The sequence below is a fragment of the Rana temporaria genome, chromosome 4 (assembly GCF_905171775.1).
Source record: "Rana temporaria chromosome 4, aRanTem1.1, whole genome shotgun sequence".
In the NCBI taxonomy this organism is placed as follows: Eukaryota; Metazoa; Chordata; class Amphibia; order Anura; family Ranidae; genus Rana; species Rana temporaria.
This window is the reverse complement of record NC_053492.1, coordinates 118711443-118731866: the sequence shown is the minus strand read 5'-3', so window position 1 is coordinate 118731866 and position 20424 is coordinate 118711443. Positions and strand designations below refer to the sequence as shown.

Genomic DNA, 20424 nt, shown 5'->3' with positions numbered 1-20424 from the left:
AAAGGACAAACTGATATACAGTATTTAAAGTCTCTCTGTACAGTGTAGAAAGTAAGTTCTAAGCCCACATTTATATGTGCGCCAAGATTGCTTTGGATCATTTTTCAGAGGTATTTGACAAGCAGTCAAGTATTAACCCAATGAATGCTGCTAATGCATGCATTGCATGCAGCTGCTGGGTGGTTGTGGTTGTGGCAGGGCCCTATTTGCCAAACCCGACGAGGGATACTTTGCAGCAGCATGTGAACACCCCAGTGAGCTGGCTTCAGATTTTAAAGAGGAAGAAAAGTCTTCCTCTTTAATTGTACCTCTAGGTAAGTCTATAATAAGACTTACCTTTAGGTATTGAAAATATCTCCTAAACTTGCACCGTTTAGGAGATATGTACTATATACACTGCCGCTGACGTCATCGCCACATGCGCACTGAAGGAACGGCCCGCTTGTGCCATTTCTAGGGTCCGTGCCTTGACCAGCGGCACCTACGCGCATGATGTAATCGTGGCTCCAGCAAATGACAGCACCAGAGCCTGCAAACCTGGAGGTTACTCCAGGAAACACAGCCGTGTGGGCAATGTGCCGGCTCCAGTCCATGCATACTAGCTCATTATGCCTTTGTCTTGCAGGTTGTTTTTTTTTGGGGGGGGGGGTGAAAAGGCAATTCAACCATGTGTTTTTACCACCACCACTCCCAAACACAAGTGTAAACAAGCCCTTTTACAGTAAATTATAACATATATTACATATAACATATACGATAATTATATAGAGTTTGCTTTTATGTTTACATTACCAGCTCTTACAAATGTGCAGCTGTTATTAATTGTGTAATATTAATATAATATGTGTATTAAATAATGGGGGTTGAAAGAAAAATAAAGAGCTATTGCCACTTGTGCTGAGATGCGTGCTACTTACTGAAGTATGGGACCAGTAGGAATAGTCAAAGTTGAAACTTTTGGGAGTTTCCTTTGGTTGCTTAGGGTTGACAATAGCTGAAGACAAAAGCAAAGATAATCATAATTAATTTGAGATCACCTACATCTTTCATCATCTCATCATTATTTTTCTGCAGATGGCCTGTGGGATTTTTATATGGACACATTAGTGTGGATAATTAAAGACATACATGTAATCATTGATTGAAACACCAAACCAATGGGACCATCCACAACCTGGAACCCAACAAACTGATGAGGTGTACTGGGGATGACCATTTCCTCTAGTTGCTACAGAAAATTGTAGCCATTGGTCACACATAATTTCAAATATGTGATCATCAAAAACAGTGAACAAAATCTATCACACAAAGTTTTTTAGGCCATGTATGGCCACCCTAGTTTTAGGAGACCACTGACCAGAAACTTACCACGTGACTTAGCCATTTAACCAAGTTTTGCTAGACATTTGTTTACCAGAGTTGGAAGCACATGACCACAAGATACTATTTACCATTTACCCCAAGTGGATATCAATCATATATGTTTAAAAGAGTTAAATGCTCCAATTTATCCATGTGGAGAAAACTTCGCTGTAAAATAATCAATAGACCAAGCAGATGAATGTATATGTACGATCTCTACTTTACTATAGAAGTTAAGCTTGGTTCCAACTCTTCTTGAAGCTTTTTTTTTATAAATATTGTTGCATCCCCAACTTTTTCCTTTTGATGTATTTCCAACTGTTTTCCACTCTATAAGCTGAGATAACCATTCCAACCTGTAAGATTCTTGAACAATATTTTCTGAACAATAGATGTGCTTGGCATGTGTCCAAGGTTCCAACATTTGTTAAAGGATCTCTAAATCCAAGCACTAAAATCTCATATAAGCTTTAATATGTTATTGTAATTTCATTGCCATTGTCCTTTTTCAGTCACTTACTGTTATGGAGTGACAGCAGTCACTCAGTTGTGCTCTTGCATTGTCACTACATGCCTTCTGGTGGTCACTGTGCTCGCTCTGAGGGCCCGTTCACGCCAGAACACGCTTCAGGAAACCTGCATTCCTTGCGCATTTCCTACACTGCATTAAAAACCACTGCAGTTGCGATCTGCAACAGGTGTCAATATTAATGAAGGTACAAAATATAATGGATGGGACTTTGTAGGCACTAAAGTAACTTTACAACCATAAACATGCAAAATGTTTATTATACATCACATTAAAAACAGGTACAAATATTAAAAACATTTAAATCCCCTGTACAAATGTATTAAAAAAATACAATGTGGTTAGGCATATCTTTATACTAGTTGGTTAGAACAATATATTGGCCCAGATTCACGTAGAGCGGCATATATTTGTGCGGGCGTAGTGCATCTTATATGCTATAAGCCGACGTAACATTGAGAGGCAAGAACAGTGTTCACAAAGCACTCGCTCCCAACGTTGCGCCGGCATAACGTAAATTGGCCGGCGTAAGCCCACCTAATTCAAAGTAGGAAGGAAGTGGGCGTGATCCATTTAAATGAAGCTTGACCCCATGCAAATGATGGGCCGAACGAACGGCGCATGCGCGCGCATGCTCAGAATCACGTCGAATTTACTCCCTAAGATACGACGGCTCAATGCCTACGACGTGGAAGTAACCTACACCCAGCCCCATTCACGTACGACTTACGTAAACAATGTAAAATACAACGGCTGTTCTGTCGTCCATACCTTTGCATGGGATGCACCTCCTTTAGGTGGAATAACTTTACGCCGGACGTACGCCTTATGTAAACGGCGTATAGTTCTGCGCCGGGCGCAAGTACGTTCGTGAATTGACGTATCTCCCTCATTTGCATATTTGCAATGAGGCGGCCAGCGTAAATATGCGCCCAAGATACGCCGGCGTAGGAAAGTTACATCGGTCGGATTAAGCCTATTTACAGGCGTATCTAGTTCTATGGGTACGGCGCATAGATACGATGGCGCACATTTACACTTACGCGGCGTATCTGTAGATACGTCGGCGTAAGTGCTACGTGGATCCGGACCATTGTCTTTTGTAGAACCTACCCTTTTGCACTAACCCCCTGAAGAAGAAAATGAAATTTGAAATGTGTCAGTGTGCACTTCCACACTCATGATCCCAGTGTGGAGTATTCATGTATCTACACACGTGACCAATTTGTACAGGGGATTTACATGTTTTCAATCTTTGTACCTGTTTTTAATGTAATGTATAAAACAATTTTTGCATTTTTATGGTTATAAAGTTACTTTGGTGCTACAAAGTCCCACCCGTTATGTTTTGTACCTTCATTCTTCTTAGGGATGTGGCACCATCTACATTGGACATTTACTATTTGTCTGACATCATTTTCTCTGGTGTCATTATTAATTATTGACACCCCAAACCGGAAGCAAACACAATGCTTTTGCCAGCACCTAATTGCATGGTACAGAAGTACTATGCGATCTGGTTGCAATAAGTTTCCATAAGTAGTGCATGAACTACTTTTGGTGTTGTGCGGTGCGATTTCAGCCTATTCAAAACTATTGGGCTGAATTCACACTGCACAGAACTGCATGCAAATCACACAGGATTGCACAAGGTGTTCCTCTGTAGCTCCTGGTGTGAACCAGCCCTGAAAGCTGTAATCCAGAGCAAACATGTGCAGTCATTAATATAGAGCATGCATGTAAACAGAAACTGGCTGCAAAGAGACTGTAAAGCCTCGTACACACGACCGAGGAACTCGGCGGGCGAAACACATCGTTTTCCTCGTCAAGTTCTTGTTAGGCTTGTCGAGGAACTCGACGAACCAATTTTCTCCATTCCCGTTGAGGAAAAAGAGAACATGCTCTCTTTTTGGCTCGTCGAGTTCCTCGACAGTTTCCTCGCTGAAAAATGTACACACGACCGGTTTCCTCGGCAAAAAAAATGTCCCACCAAGTTTCTTGATGGATTCTGCCGAGGAAACCTGTCGTGTGTACGAGGCTTAAAACAGGGTCTCAAACAGGTGGCCTTCCAGCTGTTGCAGAACTACAATTCCCATAAGACATTGCAAGGCTGAGTTACAAGCATGACTCCCATATTCAGAGGCATGATGAGACTTGTAGTTGAGCAACGGCTGGAGGGCTGCCAGTTTAAGACCCCTGTGTAGAAGATCAGCAGCACGTAGAGACAAAGAATCATAAAAAAAGGAGAAATCAAATATTTTATGAAAAAGAAAGCCATGAAAAACATTTATAATATACAGGGGGGAATTTATTGAAGCTAGAGCAAACGGGAGCAACCGTAATCTGAAGCAGCTGTGCATGGCAACCAATCAGCTTCTACCTTTCATTTTCAAACCCTCATTGAATAAACTGAAGATGGAAGCTTGCACTGCTGCACCAGATTCTGGCTGCTCCAGTTTTATTAAATTCCCCCGCAGTGCTTTAGTAAAATAAATGTCATTCAGTTAGGGTTTTGATCTACTTTGAAATAAAATATTCAACATATCATATACAGCACACCATAAAAGAACATGACCTAATAAAATTATTATATACCGGTGTCTCTTTATATTGTAGAATTTGCAACAAAAGATGTATCCAGTTAGTTACAAACAGCTGCTTTAGGTTTCATTTACATTTATGCACTTGGGTGCTTTTGGGCACAGTGTGTAGTGAATACTTTGTGTCCTTTAGACACCTCTCACATGCGTTACTATTTGTCCCAATGTAACAGGCTGCATATCTCTCATCCTAATCTATGGATTCCATACATCCTGATACTCTGCTAACTGCAGCTTGCCAATATTGCTGAACTGTAGATATGTTGATTTTTCTCTGTGCAGCATTAGTGGTAACTAGAATTTTATTATCATATATTCCTCGCTGATAGTGACTGCCCTTCATTCCTCTCTCCCTTCTCAACAGTGTGGGATTATGTGGGCACACAGGCTCTCTTTGTTCTCTCAGGAAAACAGTGCCCAGTCAGCATGTCCTGACTGATGCCAAATCCCTGTGACACCACACAGACACAAAGCCGTGCGTTTCAAAGATTTAACCAAAGAACATAGGAAAATGGAGAGGTCATGGACATACAGGTTTACATCGCCAGAGAATGGAAGATAAGCTAAAGCCTACAAATCCCAGAATGCATATGGATCCTTTCCAAATAATGACTTCCTCTGCTGGTTACTATGGAAGAAAAAACGTGACCAGTGTACAAAGCTCATTCATTACAAGAAACATGACAAAGGCTATCACATGATCTCAGAAAGAGAGAAACAAATAGCTGACATCATTTTCAGAAAATGGGTAGGATTTTTAACAGCGTTTTAAAGTGGACTGTTAGTAGAAATATACATAGTATAGATAGGTGTACCATAATTTAGAAAACAGATAGGTGGCACAATTTCAAATTACTAGGACACACTGATTGTAACGAATTAAAGTGGAGATCCACCCAAAAATGGAACTTCCGCTGTTCGGAATCCCCCCCCCCCCTCTGGTTTCACATTTGGCCCCTTTCAGGGGGAGTAGGGAGCAGATATCTGTGTAATACAGGTATTTTCTCTTATTTCTGGGCATAGGTCGCCACGTCGACCTACGCCACGTCCGATGCCTTCTCCGTCCCCCTGCTGTCTTCTGGGAGAAACACAGTTCCCAGAAAACAGCAGGGACCAGTGGGATCGCGCAGCGTGACTAGCGCATGCGCAGTAGGGAACCGGGAAGTGAAGCTGCAAGGTTTCACGTCTTAATTCCCATTCCGAAGATTGTGGCGGCAGCACCCAAGAGCCGAGGGACAGATCGGCTTCGGGTGCCAACATCGCGGGGTCCAGGATAGGTGTCCATATATTAAAAGTCAGCAGCTCAAGTATTTGTAGCTGCTGACTTTTATTTATTTTTTGTGGCGGAACTCCGCTTGAAATTCTTCTCTTTCTCCAATTGATGGGTTTGTAAAAAAAAATCACCTTTTGTTCCAATTTATTTTGCTTCAGAATTTATAAAATGGCCCCAAGGGAATCTTATGGAAATGAGTGTGTATGTTGTACAGTGGGGATCGAAAGTTTGGGCACCCCAGGTAAAAATTTGTATTAATGTGCATAACGAAGCCAAAGAAAGATGAAAAAATCTCCAAAAGGCATCAAATTACAGATTAGACATTCTTATAATATGTCAAAAAAGTTAGATTGTATTTCCATCATTTACACTTTCAAAATGACAGAAAACAAAAAAATGGCGTCTGCAAAAGTTTGGGCACCCTGCAGAATTTATAGTATGCACTGCCCCCTTTGCAAAGCTGAGACCTGCCAGTGTCATGGATTGTTCTCAATCATCGTCTGGGAAGACCAGGTGATGTCAATCTCAAAGGTTTTAAATGCCCAGACTCATCTGACCTTGCCCCAACAATCAGCACCATGGGTTCTTCTAAGCAGTTGTCTAGAAAACTGAAACTGAAAATAGTTGACGCTCACAAAGCTGAAAAAAGCTATAAGAAGATAGCAAAGCGTTTTCAGATGTCAATATCCTCTGTTCGAGATGGAATTAAGAAATGGCAGTCATCAGGAACAGTGGAAGTTAAAGCAAGATCTGGAAGACCAAGAAAAATATCAGACAGAACAGCTGGCAGGATTGTGAGAAAAGCAATTTAAAACCCACGTTTGACTGCACGATCCCTCCAGAAAGATCTGGCAGACACTGGAGTTGTGGTACACTATTCCACTATAAAGAGATACTAGTACAAATATGGTCTTCATGGAAGAGTCATCAGAAGAAAACGTCTTCTAAGTCCTCATCACGAAAATCAGCGTTTGAACTTTGCAAATGAACATATAGACAAGCCTGATGCATTTTGGAAACAAGTTCTGTGGACCGATGAGGTTAAAATTGAACTTTTTGGCCGGAATGAGCAAAGGTACATTTGGAGAAGAAAGGGCACAGAATTGAATGAAAAGAACCTCTGTCCAACTGTGAAGCATGGGGGTGGATCAATCATGCTTTGGGGTTGTATTGCAGCCAGTGGCACAGGGAACATTTCACGAGTAGAAGGAAAAATGGATTCAATAAAATTTCAGCAAATTTTGGATGGTAACTTGATGCCATCTGTGAAAAAGCTGAAGTTAAAGAGAGGATGGCTTCTAAAAATGGATAATGATTCTAAACACACCTCAAAATCCACGGGAGATTACATCAAGAGGCGTAAACTGAAGGTTTTGCCATGGGCTTCACAATCTCCTGACCTCAACATAATTGAAAATCTATGGATAGACCTTAAAAGAGCAGTGTGTGACAGACAGCCCAGAAATCTCAAAGAACTGGAAGACTTTTGTAAGGAAGAATGGGCAAAGATACCTCAAACAAGAATTGAAAGACTCTTGGCTGGCTACAAAAAGCGTTTACAAGCTGTGATACTTGCCAAAGGGGGCAGTACAAGATATTAACTCTGCAGGGTGCCCAAACTTTTGCAGACGCCATTTTTTTTATGTCATTTTGAAAGTGTAAATGATGGAAATAAAATCAAACTTTTTTTTACATATTTTAAGAATGTCTAATCTGTAATTTGATGCCTTTTGGAGATTTTCCCATCTTTCCTTGGCTTCGTTATGCACATTAATACACATTTTTACCTGGGGTGAACAAACTTTCGATCACCACTGTATATTGTTATTGGGAGTAACCATACCACATACCATAGGCCTAAACATGTGAATCAAGATGAAGAGTTGGGTTTTTACCCAATTAGTTTTTCTTTTCTCTAGAAGGTTAATGTAACAAAACAAAAGTCTGTTTCTTAGCAAGCACAATGTGCAGGGATATAAGCATTGGAAGCATAAACCCAGTTTGAACTGAATGGACGGATGTCTTTATTCAACCTTACCAACTATGCACCTATGTACAGTATATAGTGCCATCCTCCACCAATTTATTTGAATCAGTTCACGAATGACAATGCTACATTAATATTATGTATTGTTACTTACTGGTTGTGTTGCCATTCATCTGGATAATGCATTTTGAATCTTTTCCAATTTCACGTGAGTTGAATGGCCGCACTCTGACCGCGACCTTCACTGAAGCTCCCGCCATTTCCTGTAATGAGAAAATTAGGAGAATGATTTTGTTGAATGACCAGTTATGGGCGTATTGAGTTTAGTGCACAAATCTAGTTAATTGGTAAAATTGGAAGGTTGGCTGGAAAAAACAATTGCTAACCTGTGACTGTGGGGGGTTGGGTTATTACAAAAACTTGAAAAAGTAATACAATTTGAAATGGTAATATACAATAAAGCAAAGTTAACAAACATATTGCTTGAACGAATATTTATCAAATACTGAATAAAAGTAATATCACCATCACTAGGGCTGGCATAACTGTACATTTACATTGGGGATTTTGAGTGGCAATGTACCATTTAATTTACCGCTGCCTCTACAGCTTAGTACTTTCACTTGAATTTCCTAAATGCTTCAGCCGCTGTGTAGGCCAAGTATAGCTACCCTTTGATAATCCCTCTATCTAATTATGACTATCCAATTTTTTCAGTGGTAACAAGCAAGACTTCAACTTTTTTTAAAAGAGAGGACTGCCCATACCACACAAACTTTATTTCAGAGTACCATTTGTCTGTAAATAATGTATTTATCCTTTCCAAATTTCTATGGGCTTGAAGATTTTCTTTTAATAAGAGGTTTTGTAGGTAGGATACAGAGCCTGTCAATCATTCTAGCAAATTAGTCAACTGTCTGTCATGTGTTTTCCTCATTGATCATTCCAGAGACAACTGTACAGAATTCCAAGATGTTGGGTTATGACACAGAAACCAATGCAGTGATTGATCAATCAGACAATGGCAACCCTGCCTATTGGGACCCAAAAACCTTTACAAACATCCCTGGCCAACTGACATTGAGAACATGTTCTATTTTACTCCAATGGAATTCCGTCGGAATTCTGATGTGATTTTGGTCGGACAAAGGTCGTGTACGGGGCTCCACTATACACTTTCAGGTGATTTTATTATGAAGGTGCAAATTTTTAACATTTAAACTGGCAAGTTCAACTACCTTCAGGCCTCGTACACACGACCGAGGAACTCGATGGGCGAAACACATCGTTTTGCTCGTCGAGTTCCTTGTTAGGCTGTCGAGGAACTCGACAAGCCAATTTTCTACATTCCCGTCAAGGAAATAGAGAACATGCTCTCTTTTTGGCTCGTCGAGTTTCTCGACAGTTTCCTCGACGAAAATGTACACACGACCGGTTTCCTCTGCAAAAAAATATCTCCCAGCAAGTTTCTTGCTGGTTTTTCCCGAGAAACTCAGTCGTGTGTACGAGGCCTCACATGCTTTTCAGTAACATTAGAACAGTAAAATACCAGAAAGGGTAAAATGGTATAATTGGTAGAATAGCCATGTGGTACTATTACATTTCTAGGCTTCCTGTATAGTATATTCTGCCACTCCAGTGCCCACTCAAAGGCATTATAGGGAGCATACTTATTTCAATCCTAGATCAAAGCCCTTCATCGGTGCAGATCCTTCTCCTTACTCGGAAAAGGAAAGCAAGTTTGAGAATGGACAGATGGCTCACCACACATTGGTCTCACTATTATTATTCCTCTTTGGAATAATCACAGTTGCCCTAAAGGCCCTCATAAATTGTGTGGTTACCCTAATCTCCAAAGTTTCAGATACAAACTATACAACTAAGAACTGATGATGTAGCTTAGATGCCGGAAAACCATAAAAAAAAAAAAAAAAAAAAGCATGATTTGATGGTATAGGAGATAGAAGAAATGTATTAGATATTTCAAGTGATGCATAGTTAATGTGGCAATGATGAAATGCGAAACGTCCCAAAGCACAGAAGATTGTGGTCATTCTTCATCCTGTCCCACATTGCATATTGTATTAATATACCGTAAATGTGAGAGGCATTCAGGGGAGGGAAAGGACATATGCATGCTTCTGGAAGGTTTTCTGTGGATTATGTGGTCATTATTTTACCTATCAAGCTAACAAATGGTTGTATATTTAATCTGACATTATGAGGAGAGAAAGAACAGAAGTACATTCAGGCGTACGGCCATACAGCATTAAATACACCTGTCAATATTAGCATTTTACTGTCCATATTAGTGTATTACAAAATACTCTGTGCTCTTGTCATTTTGTGTGAACAATGGTGCTCGCAATTACAGGCATGAACAAAAAACAATTCCAGAATACAACTCTTGGGCATTTGGGAAAGTACATCTATGCATGCAAGTGTGTAATCAAGATTACAGGTGCACAGTGTCTTTTGTAATACTGTATTATGGACAGAAATAGGCTGCAGCTGGGCCTCCCTGGTGCTGTAAATACACACATATTTTATCCTGTTTATACTCCTTTCCTTTTCAGGAAAATAAAATACACCCTTCCAAGAATGGAATTATTTTGTTGAATAAAATTGCTATGTTCAAGGTTATTTTAGTACCCTCAGGAACCTGCACCTTAAGTACAGCAGTGTGAACAAAGTCATAGAAAATAATGGACTTTTTTAATGCAATTTTGAAGCACAACACTAATTTACTAAATGTATCTTCTTATGATTTCACAAAATTTAAGACATTGGTCCTGTTTGTCATTTGAGGATATTGGGTAGATACACTAGAGAGTACAAATTGCACCTGGACTGGTGAATGTTTACAGCAATAAAAAACATTATCAGGATAGAACCCTTTCCTACTCTATCCAGAAAAAAATATATAGAAATAAGTTTTGGCCGATTTTGGCACAATTATTTGTCATTCCCACAACCGAAGAACAACTAATATAACATTATAGAACATATTAAAATCAAGTTTCACATAAAGGTCGTAAGCTCGCCTAAATTTGGAACAGAATTAGAACAGTGTTACAAATTTGTCTTGTTTATAATAAATGTGTTTCTGGAACAAGCCTCAAGGAAATTTATTTATAAAGATAACTGTTGTTTTTAGCATTTTTTTGGGAACAAAAAAACATAAGAAAATGAAATGAATTCTATGTTGGAATAGTAAAATGAAGAAATACTGGGGGGGGGGGGGGGGGATCAAATATAGCAAAACTAGATAAGCGGAGAAATTTGTAAAAGCTAATCAAGCTTAACTAATTAATCCATTAATAATAATTAATAGTTACATAAATATGGATCTTTTAAATTATTTATTTTACATAATTTTTAACTTGCAGGTTTGGTGGGACAGGAATTGAATTTGATTTAGTAAAGGAGTCAGAGGGGTTTACTTTTTAATATGAATTTTCATTTTGAAAATTGAACTTTTATTTATCTTAGTGAATGGGGTAAAATAAAGTGAATGCTTGGCCAGGAATATCCAACTATGTACATGCAAAGTGAAAAAAACACATGAGATGCAAACCAGCACAGCTTCCACCCATCCACTTTATTATATAGGCTACGTAGAAATTTACTTTGCAAAAAAGAAAATTCACTTTGACAATGAGGTGAAATTGTACTTACTTCATTCAATCATGTGTTAGAAAAACACTTCTTTTCACACTTCTTCCCTAAGATAAGTGGAAATTCACTTTGCAAAGTGAAAAATGATTTTGAAAAGGGAACATGCAATTGAAATCCAAATGAAATAAACTACAAGACACACATTTGTGTTCGACTCCAATACAATACAGTTTCTAAAGTATAAACACACGATGTGTCCAGTACAGTGACATCAGTCATGGGTTGATTAGTGGCAGTGTAACACAATAAGGTTTGGGCACACATTGTTGAGCTCATGCAGCTTTGTCACTAGAGTTTTCACACAGATCAGATTACACAGCATCTAGAGGTGTGTGGAATCTGCTGCGACCACATCTATAGCTTGCCAAGCCTCACTGTGTCTCTGGGGTGACATCTCCAAGGATCTGAGCCAGAAATATCTAGCATGCCGTCCTTGCTTTCATCATTCTTTCTTGTCACCATGTAACACTGCCTCTGTATATGATAGGACAAAAGGTGGCAACACACATACATTGCCTTATTGCTATATTATATCTGTCAGTTTGACAAATGGCTAATCATGTTTTCATTTTAGTTGAATGCTGGTGGGTGTATGACCCCTAGCCCTATTGTCTCTCGAGAACACTTCTAGCTAGGCTGGTCGGATACAGAAATCCCAAACAGGTGCAAAACGACTGATTTAACCGACCAATTTACTGAAACTGAATGTGCAGTTTATGTATTATTTTATTTGTAACATTTATAATGTTATAGTAAAGCCAGCACTTAAATTATCTTTTGTATATGCCTGTTAGAGCTGCACGATTATTCATTAAAAAACTGTTATCTCGATTCAGCCCCTACACGATTTTAATCCAGCATTTCCACGATTCATGTAACAAGTGCAGAGCAGTTCCCTGCTCACAGCTGACAAAAAAAAGCAGCCAGCAATGTTTATCAACAGCATTGCTTAGCGCAGGAAGAGAGATAAAAATAAACTTTCTGTTCATATACAGATCAAATGAATGAACTTTTGTCTGCAAATGAGGTCAGTTTAAGCACTTAAAGACTAAGCCTTTTTCTGACACTTGTTGCTTACAAGTTAAAATCAGTATTTTTTGCTAGAAAATTACTTAAAACCCCAAACATTTATTATATATATATATTTAGCAGCTTAGGCGTGCGCACAAAGTGTGCCAGGTGTGCCCACACCCTAATCACCCTGTGCAGCACAGATTTTCTCTACTGCCCTGTCTCCCATCTTTCCCCCCACAGCGCTGCCAGCTTCCCTCCTCCCCTGTTGGCGTTTGCTGCTGGGATGTTTTAGGAGTGGGGAAGGGGCCAGTAAATATGTAGTTTACTGGCCCCTTTCCTTTCTGAATGAACACCATGAGCGATCAGTAGTGTGTGTTTGGGCTTTGGGGTGCACACCCTAATGCAATAGGCTGCGCACACCTATGTTTAGCAGACACCCTAGAGAATAACAAATAATAGTGTTGCAAAATTGTATGTCACACTGTATTTGCGCAGTGGTCTTTCAAACTGTTTGGGAAAAAATACACTTCAATTATTATAAAAAACAAAGAGTAAAGTTAGCCCAATTTTTTTGCATAATGTGAAAAATGATATTGTGCCGAGAATCGTGAAAGAATCATGATTTTTATTCTAAGCAAAAAAAAAACGTTATTCTCGTTTTATCCAGAATCATGCACCTCTAATGCCTGTACAAGCGTACTCGTGTTTACAATAGCACCACAGTCTAGTAGAATGACGCACAACCATTCATGTTAATGACAGGCTGTACACTGCACATGGGCTGTGCATGTCTCAGTTTGCATTTTAAGATTCTATACAGTATCTCACAAAAGTGAGTACACTCCTCACATTTTTGTAAATATTTTATGCAGCGCTGATTAGTGTATTCTGTGCTATTGTATTCTGACTGTGGGAAGGATTCCTCCAACCGCCTAGCTTGTGTGGATGAGGAATCCATTCATTGTTTTTTTTTGTCAGCTCGCTGGCCACAGAGGCAGATTCCTGGGGCACCCCACTCATGACCCAAGCCTGCTCAGGGGCCAAATCAATAACCACTACCCTCAATAATGTAAATTAAGCATTTGTGGGGCAAAGTGTGTTAAATTCTTTTGATAAATTACGTCTACTACCCTTGATCTAAACTACTACCAACTTCCTCATAGAATGAAAATACATTGGTCTGATAAGCGGAGGTTTTAATAAATCCATGTTGATTGTTACTTATAATACCAACACATAAATATTTTATTTTCTTAAGTCATTACTGACTCCCACAATAAAGGGGTTGTAACGATTTTTTTTTAATAACAACCAAATACTTACCGCCTCTGTTTTGCACAGAGTGGCCCGATCCTCACTTTCTGGGGTCCCCCAGTGGGGCTCCTGGCTCCTCCTCTTCTCGAGTGCCCCCACGGAGAGCCGCATTCCATGGGGGCAGTTGTGCGGGTGCTCTCCCAAGTACTGCTGCTGCATCCATTGACACAGACAGCAGGACTCAGCCACGCCTCCCGACTCCTGTGTCACTGGATGCGCCAATGGCTCCTGCTGCTATCAATCTATCCAAGGAGGACCCAAGCTTGTTCTTGTGGCTGGAAAGATCGGGTTCAGGTAAGTAAAAGAGGGGCTCTGGGGGGCTGCTGCCCTACAGAAGGCTTTTCACCTTAATGGATAGAATGCGGGACTTGCACCTGTTCCCGCACCCGCAACCACCTGCTGCCAAAACATGCTGCTCTTTTTACATTCTTAATTGCACCTCCACACATCTAAACACTGCAGCTTTTTTCTGCGTTTCTCGCGAATGCAGGCTGCACCAAACGCATAGGCCTGAACCTAGCTTTACATTGAACCCAAGTTGCGTGTTTTGACCTATCTGTGATGACAGAGTTCAACATATTGAGGTGAGCGAAGAATTAGAATTGTCGGTAGTTGGCTCATTCTCACAAGGAGTCTGGTGTGTTGTGTCATTTCTGTACTATATATACACAAATTTAAAAGAAGACTATGAATAACAGCAGTATTCATATAAATAGTCAATAATTGTAATACAAGATGCAATCTAGGGATAAGTCACTAAAACCATTGTCGAATGTAACCCAGAGCGATCAGAAGTGGTCTGTGAATATAAAATATGCACCTCTGCACTGGGACATATCAAGCCACATATAAGACAGGCGCTGGCATATAATTATTACAATTATTTTTTACTGAAGGATAGTATGCTGAATGCAGTTCTCTAATTAAAGAAAAACAAAGTCTTCTAAACAATTCAGCAACACGAAATGTTTAATCTGGACAGAATGGCATTTTTTTACCCGGCAGAAACAGTACTAAGGAACACTGGGGAAACTGTAAATGCAAAATCTGCTGCAGCTCTGCATAGAAACCAATTTGTTTCCATTTTTTTTTGTCAAAGTTTAATTGAACAAGATGAAGTTAGAAGCTGATTGGCAACCATGCACAACTGCGCCAGATTTTGCACTCTCCAGTTTAAATAAATCAACCCCAGTGTGACACAGCAACCAGTCAAATTTCAGCTTTGAGCAGTGAAGTTTTTATATTTAGATCTTTGTCCTAATAAAAAAAAATTGAAGTTTAAGTTTAAACTGATTAAATGCATTCCAGATGTATCTGAAATAAGTGTTCAAAGTCTTGCAGTTTAGTTTATTTAGAATGGCCACAGCCCTAGATTATAAAAGCCTGTCCCGTGCCAGCATGCTGTAGAGAAGAAGCCTTATGCCCCATACACACGATCGGGACTTACGATCGTGTGTAGCCCCATCTGAGTTTTTTTATTGGAAATTCCAATGAATTCCATCGGAGTTTAGATATAGAACATGTTCTATTTTTTTTCGATTGAATTCGGATGTGATTTGGCCTGGGCAAAAGCCTGATCGTGTGTATGCGGCATTACTCTCTGTGTAAGGCAGTGGTCTCTCTGCAGAGGTCTGACATACCACCTTCAAAGTTAGACCTATAGCTCTCCAATCAGCCAAGCTCATGCTAACTTCTAATTGTAGCTCAACAGTATGTGTATCAGATCTCTGCAGAAAGACGATTGTTTCTGCACAAAGGGCCGACTTTTCTACAGATGACAGACTTTTCTACTCTGGATGTAATTGCTTTCTAAAGAAAACAAATGTAAGACTTTGAATATCTTTTGTTTAGATGCACTTAGAATGTATCTAGTCGAAAGTTCAGATGAGCTTTAAAGGAGAAGTATGAGCTTATGCAAAAATAACACTACATACTCACCTCCATGCTGCAGCAGTCCCACATTGGCTTTAAGACTGACACCTGCTGCCATTTCTCTGCACCCCAGTTACTTTGGTTTCATGCATAGTTGGGTCGCTTGGGTAGCCTTGTTTCCTTGTAATATGCATGAAAATGTAGGAATAGGGGTTCACAAAAATGGCGTCAGGTGCTCTGGACTGATGAGTCAAAAATTTTAATATTTTACTGTAGCAAAAGGTAATTTGTTTGCAAGGGGCTGGAGAGTGATACAGTAATGAGTGTCTGCGGGCAACGGTGAAGCATGGTGGAGGTTCTGTGCAAGTTTGGGCCTGAATTTCGGCAAATGGAATTGGAGATTTGGTCAGGATCAATGGTGTCCTCAGTGCTGAGAAATAAGGCAGATACCTACCCATAATACTATAACATCAGGGAGGTGTGTGATTGGCCCCCAGTTTATTCTGCAACAGGACAACAACCCCAAATCTGCAGCCAATTTCATTAAGAAATATCTTCAGTGTAAAGAAGAGCCAGGAGTCCCGGAAGTGATGGTTTAGTCCCCATAAAACCCGTCTTAACATTGAGTCTGTCTGGGATTACATGAGGAGATCTAGTTAGTTCTCCAAGATGTTTGAAACAACCTACCGGCTGAGTTCCTTACAAAACTGTTTGCAAGTGTTTCTAGAAGTATTGATGCTGTTTAGAAAGCAAAGGGTGGTCACACCAAATATTGATTTGATTTGGATTTCTCTTCTGTTCATTTACAAACAATAGCGATGGAAGGTGCAAGCTAGTTATCTCTTGGAAAACACCTTTGGTAGTGCTAGATGTATTAAACACACCAGTGAAAGCAAAAGCAAATACTTCTAGATATATATACAAAGTCCACAACAGGAGTATAAAAGTAATGGATATAGGACAAACAGAAATATAGTCCATCCAAGATTGTACAGAGAAAAAAAGTCCATCCACAAATGGCAGCCTCTAAACGGGACCTGAAGCAGATTCCAATATGAGCTATGAAGAAAGAGTGAGAGAGGCGCCTCCAAGTGCAGAAATGAATAAAAGATTTATTAGAATCATACACAAGCGCTTCAGCCCTCGTTCCGTTTCCTATTTGACTCTACGACTGTTTCCGGGAACCAAGTGAAGTGCTACAACATTTGGAGACGACGTTCCCATTGACAGTTACTTGATGGCTTGCTTACCCTAGATACACTAGATACACTTCTGATGTGTTTTTTTATACCGGCCTTATGTGAGTTGCCATTTGTCTACAGGCAGTCCCCAGGTTACAAACATCCGACTAACAAACGTCTCATACTTACAAACAAAGGGAGATGACAGGAAGTGAGCGGAAATCTATCCCTAGGAAGGGAAATTTACTCCTGTAAAGCCTCGTACACACGCACGGTTTTCTCTGCAAGAAAGCTGTTGGGGGAGCTTTTTTGCCAAGAAAACCTGCTCTCTATTTTCTCAACGGGATTCTCGGCAGATAAAACTGAGCGTGTGTATATGCTTACCTGTCCCCGGTAAGCCCGCGCATGCTCGATGAGACTTCGACGCATGCGCGGTAGCTTACAAGGGCAGTGTAGGGTGTAGCACAATGGTGGCGACGGCATTGAATGTGACGAGTGCATGCTCGTTATAGTCGATGACGTCACCGGGTTCTTGCCATTCAAAAGAACAGCGGTTCTTTTGAATGGCCGTGTGTACACTCGGTGAACAGAAAAGCTTGCAAGGAATCTCATCAGGAAAACTGATGTTTTTTTCCTGACGAGATTCCAGGCCGTGTGTACAGGGCTTTAGAGTCATCATGGGAAAAAGGTGTCTCCACTGAAGCTTTATCATCAATCTTTGTTTCCACAACAACCCAAAATCCAATTGTCATAGGGACAGAAAGTGAGGTGAAACCTTCTGAACAGTGGCATAGACAGCAAAACAAACGTTACAGGGGTTAACCCTTTCCTAACAACGTAAACATAATTTTTTTGGCTGTAGTTACACTTAAAAAATTTACCAGTTTCTTGTTTGTAACCCGCGGACTGTCTGTAATTTTAAGAAGTGTGTTATTTATTTCTACACTTAGAGGTTCCTCTCTCCCCTTTTCTTCACTCTTCTGTTCATTTACTTAGCATTTTGTTAATTGATAAAAAATAAATTATTACTATTTCTATTTCAATTTAAGAGATTATTTTGTCCAGACTAGAGACTACTGTAGATGTAAATCCTCAATCCCCACTGACTGGCAATAATTCAATAAAACAATTACTCTTAAACTGAGGGTGAGCTCTCCAAATCCATAGACTGATATCAAAATGAGATTACAGTTTCTACGTCACAGGTGTCAGTTTATGTTAAGAGAAAGAACTACGCAATGTACATTACTATACTCTACTACTCTACTTAAAAACCTCAACTACTGTATGTATTCACATGTGAATTCTATCCATAAATCATAATCCGATTATACAGAAAATCATGGAATGTGGTAAGCTTCCATGTTGAGTAATAATTATCACAGTTATTATAAATTTGTAAATGCTTGATTTGACAGATTATGGTTGTATATTTCCTATAAAAAATGTGTTACTTCTGCTACTCAAGTGTGAACTGCAAATGTGACAGATGTCATCCTTCCCATTAGACATGTGCACACTGAAATATTTTGTTTCGTAATTTCGTTTTCGTCCCAAAAATTTATTGATTTAGTTACTCCCGAAATTCGTTTTTTATTTATTTCGTTTTTCGTAAAAAAAATGCATTCTTCCGAAAATCCAAATTAAGGTCGAATCTGTCATTGAAGGCTCATGGTGTCTGTCGAATGTTCTAAGAAAAAAAAAAAAAAGAAGATTCGACAGAATCTTTAAAAAAAAAAAAAAGAATTTCGACTCTTCATGTCTCTCTATATCGAATCTGCATGTCTCTCTATGTCGAATCGTCATGTCTCTCTATGTCGAATCTTCATGTCTCTCTATGTCGAATCTTTTCTCTCTATGTCGAATCTTTTCTCTTTATGTCGAATCTTTTCTCTTTATGTAGAATAATATTGGACTAATAGAGTTAAGGTTAGGCACATTCGACCGCAACGAAAACGAAAATAAAGCATTTGTTTATGTTGGATCTTTCGGTTTTCGTTTTCTGTGCTTTCGTTATCGTTGGTTAAAACGATAACGAAAATACCTGAAATTCGGACGAAAATGCATTCGGACGAAAACGAATGCACATGTCTACTACCCATAGCCTTCCAGGGCAAAGCCCAAAGCTGAGTGGCAGCCTTACCAACTATATGCATATTCTGAAGGAGGAACCTTTTTAATAAGAAAATTAATGAGTTAGGGTCTGTGATGGGATTTTTCTCACATCTGATGATCTTTTGCATATCCATACAAGTCTATGGGAATGCAAAACCCGTTAGAAGCAGGGCAAATTCAGGTCATAAGGAGGTCAACTGCACCTGCCAATGAATTAGGCCCCGTACACACGACCAGTTTCCTCGGCAGAATTCAGCTTCCGACCGAGTTTCTGGCTGAATTCTGCCGAGAAACCCGGCCGTGTGTACACTTTTGGCCGAGGAAGCCGACGAGGACCTCGGCGAGGAAATAGAGAACATGTTCTCTATTTCCTCGTTGTTCTATGGGAGCTCTCGGCCCGCCGAGCTCCTCGGCGGCTTCAGGGCTGAACTGGCCGAGGAACTCGATGTGTTTGGCACGTCGAGTTCCTCGGCCGTGTGTACGGGGCCTTAGGGTCAAAATAGGTCAAAATCGAAGCAGCAAAATTGAAAATATGTTTGAACAATTTTATTGGGCAAGATCCATTCAATTGTTAAAAGCAAACATCTATTTGTAGTACTTTGGAATGACATTCAAGTCGTTGAAGGTACTGAAATTTTTTGTGCATATTTTACTAGTGTATGGACAGCTTTATGCATATGGATATTTTTAGAGGGAATAAATTCTGATAAGATAATGAAGCAAAGGGTAATCTAGGAGTAGTCTTTGACCTACATGACCTTTCCCGAAAACTCAGACTGTCTAAGAACATCACAAATAGTTGTGAACAGTGTAGTTATTTAGTATAACAAAACAGGATTTTGTTTTTTGTGCTGAAGTTTTAATTCGGAATTTTTTTTTTTGATATAATGATAAGCTGAACTAATGTCTTCAATTTTATTTTCTAGCAGAAAATGTAATTACAAGGCTCACAATTATTGTTAATTGACAGTTGTGACCAATCATTTAATAAGTCATTGTTTAGTTTAATTAAAATAATTTTCCATTTAGCAGTTGCTAGGAAACAGGGTTACCACTTTCACCCAGATCTCCCAGCAATTCAAGGAATCCCTGAGATGGAATGTTTTAGTGTGAAGCAATTGTCCACAAAGGTGGGTGTTCTATAAGGCAGAGCAACGATCAGCAATGGTTTGCAATGTGCATTACCCATTGCAACCAATGAGGGTTTCCAGTACATAACTTTAGAACGGTATGAGCAATGGCAGATGGCTGCTGTTTAATTTTCATGTGCTAGTTCAATTGCAGTATTGTTCTTTGCCTAATTAAATCAGCTGGAATTTAAATGAATAAGTTCTAAGTTAAGTCAATTCTATAAATATGTCAATAGAATTTTAAGAATTATTCCACATGCAGGTTCCAGTGAGTCAGCCCTTAAAATAAAGACTTAAAAAACAAAGGCGGGAATTGAGCTACTGTGGGTAGGATGGTTGCTTAGTTGGTGGTTAGCACAATGGCATACC

The 20424-nt window shown here is 39.6% G+C and overlaps 1 protein-coding gene across 10 annotated transcripts in view; it reads right to left on the bottom strand.

The window, feature by feature from the left end:
- KIF1A (kinesin family member 1A) overlaps positions 1-20424 on the bottom strand; it is a 235081-nt gene that overhangs the window by 135569 nt on the left and 79088 nt on the right. For all 10 annotated transcript variants that reach the window (XM_040348932.1, XM_040348935.1, XM_040348926.1 and 7 more), the window contains exons 2-3: positions 7906-8014; positions 918-994 (exon numbers count right to left, since the gene is read on the bottom strand). In XM_040348932.1, the coding sequence (XP_040204866.1) occupies positions 918-994; positions 7906-8011 (183 nt within the window). In that variant the 5' untranslated portion in view covers positions 8012-8014. The remainder of the gene's footprint in view (positions 1-917; positions 995-7905; positions 8015-20424) is intronic.